Consider the following 9,296-nt stretch of genomic DNA (forward strand, 5'->3'; position numbering starts at 1 on the left):
CTTCTAATGGACTACTCACTAGCAGCCCTGAGCAGAAATTGCTGAAGAATGGGGAACAAATTTCTTTTTTAAAAAAATTTTTTTAGAAGTACAGAAATGCCTTTCTACAATACGGAGATTATTACTAGATTGTGTGCTGGAGTGGGTGGTGGTTACTGTGTTGTTATTGTTTTTAAAAATGGAAATGGTCAATAGCGTTTCCCTCTTAAATTTTACTTCAAGTAGAACAGCAGTTAACGCTATTTTTTAGAAAAATAAAAGCAAAAAATTCCCAGCACATATGCTACAAGAGACCACTTTAACCAAAGCAGCAGGGTTTTTTTTAGTAAATAAACGGGAAGCAGAGGAAGTATTCTCTAAAAAAAGAAAGCCGCAACACATTACAGCACATTATGTACACATATACAAAGAGACAGATTATTTTAAACTAGAAGCAGAGCTACAAGCCCCTGGGCTAGCGAGATGAAGATGATAAATTTATGAGTGTTTATCTGTGCTCCCTTCACAACAGATGTCTACGTGGCTTCGCCAGTATCTCTCACCGGGCCACTCGTGCATTATCAGGTTTGCAGCAATTCAGAGGGAAAAGCAGCTCACCAGGGATTCAAAAACATGAGATGCTGAACAAACTGTGAAACGCAGAGAGAGAACGTTTGAGACACATATCTTGTCAGAGGGAATAGAATTCAGATGTGGCAGGGACAGGCAGTTGAGGCCTAGCCAAGCAAACAAACACTGAATCACAGAAGCCTGGAGTTGCAAGATGCTCTCTTCTCCTTCCTTCCCAACAGCATCATCAGATCTAGGCAACTGCGGTCAAAGTTATCTTAGGGATGAGCTAACATGGGGCCCTTCAGATGTTATGTGACTACAACTCCCATCATCCCTGACCATCGGGCTACACAGAGGGAGAAATCTGATTCGGTTATCGTTTAAAGCCCAGCTTATTTAATTCACAGTTTTCTGAAACAATATGTGAAGTGAAGCACAGCCCTCCTTCAAAACTGGCACATCCTTGGATTTTGCTACGCAGTTCTGCAGCGGAGTACAGTGTACAAAAAACAGGGGTGCGAAGAAATGTGTGTATTAGTGGAAAGTAACACACCAAAAGGTATTGTATTAGGAGAAACTCACACAAAAATGCTGGTGAATTTTCACAAGGACTTTAAAAAAATATTTATCACTAACCGATGTGGGAATACAGGGAGCTAAAAGGACTGGGGAAATTACCAACAGAAAACTCAAAATTGATAGATACACCCATGCCCAGGCAAATACAATTCAACAGAGTTCCATTACCAGAACCCCTGAACAAGGTCTTCTGCTTCAGCAACATGGCTTTCCCAGTAGTGGTTCCCCACTTCTCTTCCCCTGACAGAGTTCCCTGTGAAGAGGGATTGACTGAAAAACTACTCTGCAAATTATAGCTCTGGACAGGGAATAGGAGTCTCCCAACTACTCTCAGCATACTTAACAGACTGCAGCTCCCACAATTCTTTGAGGCATCAACTCAGGTCTCTAATGCTCCTTCAACAGACAAAGATATTTCCAAGTGCTTGAAAACCAACATGTCTCCTTTAAGTCTTCCCGTCTTTCTAACTCTGGTATGCACATAATAATTTTTTTTGACAGTACATTTGCAGCCTGATCCAGCAAGGACTTAGGGGCCCAAGCTCACGTATCCATCCTAGCAATTTTCAGAGGCTGGAGATTTGAGGGATTTAGATGAATTTCATTTATGTGGGTAATGATATCATTCCTTCCAGGTACAAAACTGAATACTTCAATTGAATTTTGAACTCTTACTGAGTTCTACACAAGCCCAAGATAATGGCTATTTGTATGCAATTTCCAGAAAAAATAAAATAAAACAGGGAACAAACTGCTACATGCGAACTAAACAGTCTTGCTCGACTCAGTTTATTTGGGCCTCCAAACGCTCTCTCAGTACTGTGAGCAAATTACCGGTAGATATCAGTTTTTATCAAACAGCCAAGCTCCTGAAAAGGATCTTCTGATTCAAGAGTGTTGGTGACTGGCTCAGAACCGCCTTCCCCAACCTGGTGCCCTCCAGGTGTTTTGGAGAGCTCCCATCAGTCCCAGCCAGCACATGATGATGAGAGCTGTTGTCAAAAGCACTTGGGGGGCACCAAGTTGAGGAAAGCCGCTCTAAGAGTACACTCATGAAAACAATACACGTTATTAGTTCTATAGTTCATCTTTGAAATCTGCTCCTTGAAATGCAACATGACTGCTCTCTGCTCACACAGGAGAGCATTTAATACAAGCTGTAGTTAAACAGCTCTGGGGAGCAAGGAAATTGCACACTACTACCTGAAAAGAGCATGCATTTTGTCTGAGCACATCCTTCTGACTGATGCACAAAGAGCCCAAGAGCCTTTCTGCAAGGTCTGCCAGACTGGCACATCATTCCCCTTATTGTGGGCTGAAATGAAATTCATTTTATTAATTTTTGATGCAGCCATCCCAGTGCTTTTGACAGAAGGTTATATTAAGTTGCCAGTTCTTCTTTCTTCCTTTCTCTGTAATTCATCTGACAATGATGTCCAACTCTCCCTCTCTTCCTCTCTCTCACACAAACCACCAATAAAAACTGAGAATTGTTCAGCTTGGCATCGCTGTCATTCTGTTTTGTGGAATGACAGTAGCTATAAAGCAATGGAATGCCTATCGCAAAGGCTAAGTAGAACTGTATGCGCGTCTCTTGCAGCCTACTGGTCTCACAAGATTCACCAATGCAACTAACATTTGGAACTCAGGACACACAGGTCCTGCTATTCCAAACAAAATGCATTTCCAGGAAATCATTCACTGCCCCCCCCCACTTCTAGCTACTCTCTGAAGACTAGAAAAGAGACACTCTTAAGAATATTAGTGGGGTGGGCAGGGGAAGGACTAGACCATGTGAAAATGAACATAATATTTTAGCTGCAGTTCATTCATTTTCAGCTTTATATTCTTGTTATAAAAAAGCGCGCCTAGACATTCCATTGCTTTGCCCATAACCTGGGTTGAAGGTGCCATTTAGCTCCTAGCTTTCATATCTCAGTTTCTAACACTGTTCAAAGTCATGCCTCCTAGCTCACATCCGGCATAACACTTAAGTGAATGTACACTGCCCGGGGATGCTAAACCTTTGCACTGCCTTCTGTATCCCCAAAAAGGCAAGAGCACCTCAACGGTACTTGGTGTGCCATTTGTATCTGCATCTGAGTGAGCAAGGGTTTCAAGAAAGGCATATGAGTCCATTCCTATATTTGTATACCCTCCAACATTTCTCCAATGAAAATAGGAATGTCCTATTCTATAAAAATAATAATAATAATAATAATAATGTGAAAAATGAACATAATGTTTTAGCTGCAGTTCATTCATATTCAGCTTTGTATTCTTGTAATAAAAAGGTGTCCCTAGACATTTTGTCGTTGGACCCATAACCTAGCTCCTAGCTTTCATATCTCTGTTTCGAACACTGCCTAAAAGCAGAACCCCATGCATGCCTATTCAGATGTAAGGCCTAATGAATTTAATGAGACATGTTCCTAGGATTTTGTTCCAAAATATTGTTCAAAGATCAGATCCCTAAAATAGGCATCAAATAAAGAGCATGTGAGGGCGATCTGGCTGCGACATCTGTCACCCCATTGATCGCCAGGGTTGATTCGGCTGATCTGGCTGGCTAGGCGGGTGTCCCCTTCCTCCCTCACCGCTCCATGTGCGTCCCTCCCGAAGCTGCGCGCTCGGTGGAAGAGGACGACCATCCCAGATAGAAGGAGTGTACCGTTCTTCGGTCAAGGGTATACGATAGCTGCGCTCCCCTGCTAGAACCTCCAAACAAGCATGGATTCTAACATGCAATAAAAGGGCGGGGAGCACTGAAAGAGGTATAAAATTAAGGTAACACAAGAGAAATTAAACAACTCATTTGCCAGATGTGCTCTGGGATAAACCAGGCCTGTACAAAGCAGATTGCAATCATATTTTTTATTTAAATGAGGTTTTAAACTGGTGGCAGTAGGGGACTGGCAGCAGCGTCCGCTTCAGAACAAATCACCCCTCTGGGGTAAGGTGGAAAAGGATTATTATTATAAGTGTTCAGGTAAGGGAGGACTAGAATAAGGCATCAAGGGTAAAGGGATACATGACAACTATTCAGAAAGACCAAAGCACTATAGGCTAAAACACAAGAGTTGATATTGTACTATCAGCTTCAATATGTATGTAAGTGGGCAATTGCCAAGAAAATCCAATACAATCACATTTGACTTCAAAAGATAAAACTTCAAAAAAATGAGGGGACTGGTAAAAAGGAAGTTGAAAGGCCAACTCAAGAAGGTCAGACCTCTCCAAAATGCTTGGAAGGTGTTTAAAACTACAATATTAGAAGCTCAGTTAAAATGCATACAACAAATTGAGAAAGCTACCACAAGGGCCAGGGGGATGCCTGCACAGATAGCCAGCAGAGTCAAATAAACTATCAGAGGGAAGATTTCCTTTAGAAAATGGAAGACTTTGAACAAAGGAGGAGAACAAAAAGGAACACAAACTTCAACAAAAGATATACAAGCAGACGATATGGGATGCTCAAAAATAATTTTTGCTAAAAATGTAAAAGACCACCAACAACACTATTTAAAGGCATTAGTAGCAGGAGACTAGCTAGGGAGGCTGTTGGACCTTTGGATAACAAACAAGTCAATTGTGTGCTGAAGGACGAAAAAGACTAAAGAGAACCTGAAGGATTCTTCACAGCAGAAGATATAAGGCATATCCCTGTGCCTGAAGTAACTTTCAAAGGAAGGGAGCTTGAGGAATGCACTCACTGTTCAGAAACTATGCCACTGATGCTGCACACACAACAGGGACCCGCTCTCAGCACACACCCCTGCATCATCACACACAGTGCCATTCATCCATCAACCCCCAGTGGTGCCTACAAGGATGGCCCTTCTACTGCCAGGAGAGGACGGAAAGCCCAGCCAACATAGCACCCACATAGCTTCCTGATCAGGGGCCTGAAAAAACTCATCCACAGCCCCTCCATGGGACAAGGGTTTAACAACCACACAAAGAGGAAAAGGCTCTTTTGCCAAGCAACGGGGGGGGGGGGAGGACACACAAGGAGGACGACCAGATTGCTGGTGGTGTGCTGTGACTTGGTGCCGAGTTTCGCCACGTTCTGTTACGGCAATAAAGTCAAGGTAGTCCTGGATGCAATGAAATCCCCTTCTCACTGAAATTCCTTGTGCCAGATCCAGGGCTGGTGTAACGTTCTGCCATTGCAAGTGGCATGGCCATAGTCTGGTGGAGGAGCATATGGCTAAAATGTGCTTCTCACCTGTACTATCCCTGTCCTAAGTCTGTTTCTTATGGGGCAAACAACCACCCCAAAGAATGCTGTGCTGATTTCAAGTTCTTACTACCATCATGCTCTGCTTCAACAAAAAATGCTCACAGAAGATTTCTAACATGAACACATCCCAGCTCTTTTAAGAAGATATAGAAATAATTACTAAGATAGTGATATCAAAAAGAAATGTGAAGAACACACCTGTAGTAATAATAATAATAACAACAGCCATAAAATAATCAAAATTGAGCATTTTTCTAAGGATAAACTTAAACAATGGAAATGAAAGCAATAGGATTTAGGGTGCAGACCTATGTACAGTTAGCTGGGAATGAATTAAGTGAAATCAAAAAGTGCTTAACTGGCTGGATCATGCCCAGCATATAATTGCAAACATATAAAAGTATGCATGTTACACCTATGAAAAGATCTCCAAACAACACATTCTTCCATGATATACATAAAACACCATGTAAAGCCCTAAAGTTCCTTCTTTAGGCCGAACACTTGGCAGAAGTGGGTATAACAGAAGTTCCACTATTTGGGAAAGCCAATACCATCTTTTTGACAGTGGCTAGGATCCAAAGAGTGGCTACTTTAGGTACACTCAAGGCACAGCCAGTGGAATACTGACTTTTCTTTCCAACCTACAATCATAGATCACGAACTTATCTTGAAACACCCCTCACTTTCAAATGAGGTTTGTCAGGGTTAAGATTGGGAAACTGCCACGTGAGAAAGAGATGCAAAACTCCCTATGACATGCTGAATGAATCACAGTCCTTTTGATCCATGCATAGCATGTAAGCACATACCAACTAATTTTGCCTACACACAAAGGTGCTCCGAGACATTCACAGCACGCAAGGCAGTAAAAGAGAAGTTTCCTGCATTCAAGTCTAAATTTAACGATCAGTACATCACGGAGTCAAGCCGATGGGATACGACCTAGTTCAGCTCAGGACAGCTCACCCATTCTCTCTCTCTAAGGAAGAGAAGAATCTAACAAGACAGCCACTAGAATTAACTGAAAACTGCTGTCTAGCAGCACAGAAGGAATATGCTACACACTGGAAAGATTTAAGAGATTAAATCCCACACCGCTTCCAGTTTACGGGAAAGGATAGTGCAACTTTCCTATATAAGGTCCCAGACCCATTTCCAATTCACCTCCCCTGGGTCATGTGTCTTATTTCTGTCTGCAATGCACATAAAAGTGGATTCCTTTTGTCTAACCCGCCTACAGATAGCTGTCTTCTGCCCTTAGGGTCAAATATCTAGCCTCCTTTGTTTTGCTAAGCGTGGGCAAACTTGCATTTGAATCCAGGTGTGTCCAGTCTGAAATATTAAAGGTCAAGGTGAGGTCAAATGGAGATTTATTGAATAGTCGAGAAAATATATGTCCAAGGAAGAAAAACTCTTCCTTCCTTACTCTCCTCCCCACCAGGAACAGGTTAAACTCCATCAGCCAAACCAGAACAGCATTTTGATCTTGTGGATATATAGCCCTGTCCATAAATCCACTCAAGACTGACATCCCCCACACAAAATTTAAGCCAGTAATAGGCAGCACCATTTTGTAAAGAAAAAATATGCCCCCCAGCATGTCAGCTTCTAGGACACCACAACCTGTGCTTTGCATTGCCCATTAATTCCAGATGCCTGTGAACTGACTGGAGCTCCTCAGTGACCAGGCAAAGGCTAGCTGCACTTGGGGGCGTTCATTCTTTCCTCTTAGCACAGCACAGGTTGCAAGAGGCACAGAATCCCCAATACCAAGGGCTGAAACCTTCTCAGTTTCCAGCATTCTTCTGCAATCTATGCAGACTTTTTGCTGAACAGGCCTAACACAACGCCCAAACTGGAAGAAGGCTCAGGCTGGGGAACTTCACTTGCCCAAACCACCAACTGGCCCATGTGCAAAGAACAAAAAGAAGTATTTTCTTACACAGCTCACAGAATGCAATCTTGTCATTTAGGCTCCTAGCAAACCCCTTCACATGTAAATTGTCTGCTATGAATACATTCAATCTGTATAAGGTGGAAAAGCAGAAGAGTGGGACGCAGCCACATGAACTGCCACTGAACCCCACAAGTTACCATACGTATCGGTTGTTTGTCCCACTGACTTGGCCCAAAACTATAATCCCACTGTGGTGAATCCAGGGGTTCGAATCCCCACTATTATGAAGCTCAGCTAGGTGACCTTGGGCCTGTCACTGTCTCTCTCGGCCTAACCTACCTCACAGGATTGTTGTGAGGAGAAAATGGAGAGTGGGAAGAACTCCTTGGAGGAAAAAGTGGGATGTAAGTGCAGGAATAAATAAATACAATCAATAAAACGAGCCGCCTGGTTGTAATTCCTCAGATATAAGGTCTGTGCTTGCATCCAGGTTTTTATGCAGTTGCCACAGCTCAATACCACTGTACTTTAAACAAAAAAGAAAGGCTCCTTGTTCTTTTCAGAACACCTATTAAAACGCCACTCCAGCCAAAACCGACTTGTGCCTAAGAAACGGCTTTTCAAGAACCTGGGGGATAAAGGCAGCCTGTGCCCAAGAAACACAATGGTACCTCACCCACGCGCATGTGCGCGAGTGCCTCCCTCTCGCTGAATAAACTCTCTTCGCTGTGCACTTTAGGAAAAAAAGGAAATTAAACAACTGGTTGGGTGGTTGTTTCCCCTCAAAGTAACGTTGCAGCACGAAAAAAGAAGCAAGCCCGGGCCCTCACTCGCCCCTTTGAGGAGAGGGGTGCGAGGAGGGTGGCCTCAAAAGGAACAGGTATAAAGAGATGGCATTTGAAAGACTGGGCGCCCTCGGCTCCCCCCAAAGGGCTGGCACCGTCGGGCGAGGCAGGCAGCGCCTCCTTTCCCGCCTTACCTGCCGGAGGATGAAGCTGGTGGAAGTTGTGCTCCCGTCGGACCGTTTCAAGCGGCTTCTGCGGGTCGCCGTGCCTCTGCTCCCCTGGGAAACGGAGCGGAGGGGTAGAGCCTTTTAGGAGACACGCGCCACATTCACACGACCCCCGGCTCCTGGCGCGCCTCAGCCTCCCTGCTCGCTCTCCCCCGCCTCCCACCTCCTTTTCATCCCCGACAGGCGTCTCTTCCGACGACGCCCCCCTCGACGCCGCCAGCAGCACCGAGGACTCGCCCGAGCCCCATCCCCACCCCACCCCCCGAGGCCACGGGAGAAGCGGAGGGAGAGCGCGCCGCCGGCCGCACCTGGAAGATGGGGTCCGCCAGCCCGTTCTTGCCGTACGACGATGGGTGCTTGGACATGCTGCGAGCCTGAGGGCGCGGCGGCGGCGGCGGCGGGGGGCTCTCGCCAAGCGCCTTGCAAGACACGCCGCCCCGGATGGTTCCGGCTGCCGCTCTGCCTGCGCCTGGCAGCTGCGTGCGCGTGGGGATGCAGGAGGAGGCGGCGGCGGCGCGGGGCGCTGCTTGGCGGAGCGGCAGGATCCTTAAAGAGACCGCGCTGCTTTTGCACTCCGCTCCCCCCCTCCCGCAGCCGCTCTCTCAGTTTGCAAAGCGCACAAGCAGAGCTGCGCGAAAGCCAGAGACGGGTTGGGAATCCTCCCAGCGCCCCTGCACCCACCTGCCCACCCACCACCAAATTCGGGTCTCCCAGGATCTTTCCCCAACCCCCGACTAGAACGTCGCTCCTCAAGCACACACATTACAGTGGTACCTCGGGTTAAGTACTTAATTGGTTCCGGAGGTCCGTTCTTAACCTGAAACTGTTCTTAACCTGAAGCACTACTTTAGCTAATGGGGCCTCCTGCTGCCACTGCTTCACAATTTCTGTTCTCATCCTGAAGCAAAGTTCTTAACCTGAAGCACTATTTCTGGGTTAGCAGAGTCTGTAACCTGAAGCGTCTGTAACCTGAAGCGTATGTAGCCTGAAGCATATGTAACCCGAGGTAC

General features: G+C 45.5%; 1 protein-coding gene across 2 annotated transcripts in view; it reads right to left on the reverse strand.

Moving 5' to 3' along the window:
* Positions 1 to 8,771, reverse strand: part of CACNB4 (calcium voltage-gated channel auxiliary subunit beta 4) — a 129,060-nt gene extending 120,289 nt beyond the window's left edge. For both annotated transcript variants that reach the window (XR_008332567.1, XM_053406994.1), the window contains exons 1-2: positions 8,595 to 8,771; positions 8,254 to 8,337 (exon numbers count right to left, since the gene is read on the reverse strand). Coding sequence is in view for 1 of the 2 variants with exons in the window: in XM_053406994.1 (XP_053262969.1) it covers positions 8,254 to 8,337; positions 8,595 to 8,651 (141 nt within the window). In the remaining variant the exon portion in view is untranslated. The remainder of the gene's footprint in view (positions 1 to 8,253; positions 8,338 to 8,594) is intronic.
* Between the last annotated feature and the right edge of the window lie 525 nt (positions 8,772 to 9,296).

The sequence above is a fragment of the Podarcis raffonei genome, chromosome 1 (genome assembly GCF_027172205.1).
Source record: "Podarcis raffonei isolate rPodRaf1 chromosome 1, rPodRaf1.pri, whole genome shotgun sequence".
Classification (NCBI taxonomy): Eukaryota; Metazoa; Chordata; class Lepidosauria; order Squamata; family Lacertidae; genus Podarcis; species Podarcis raffonei.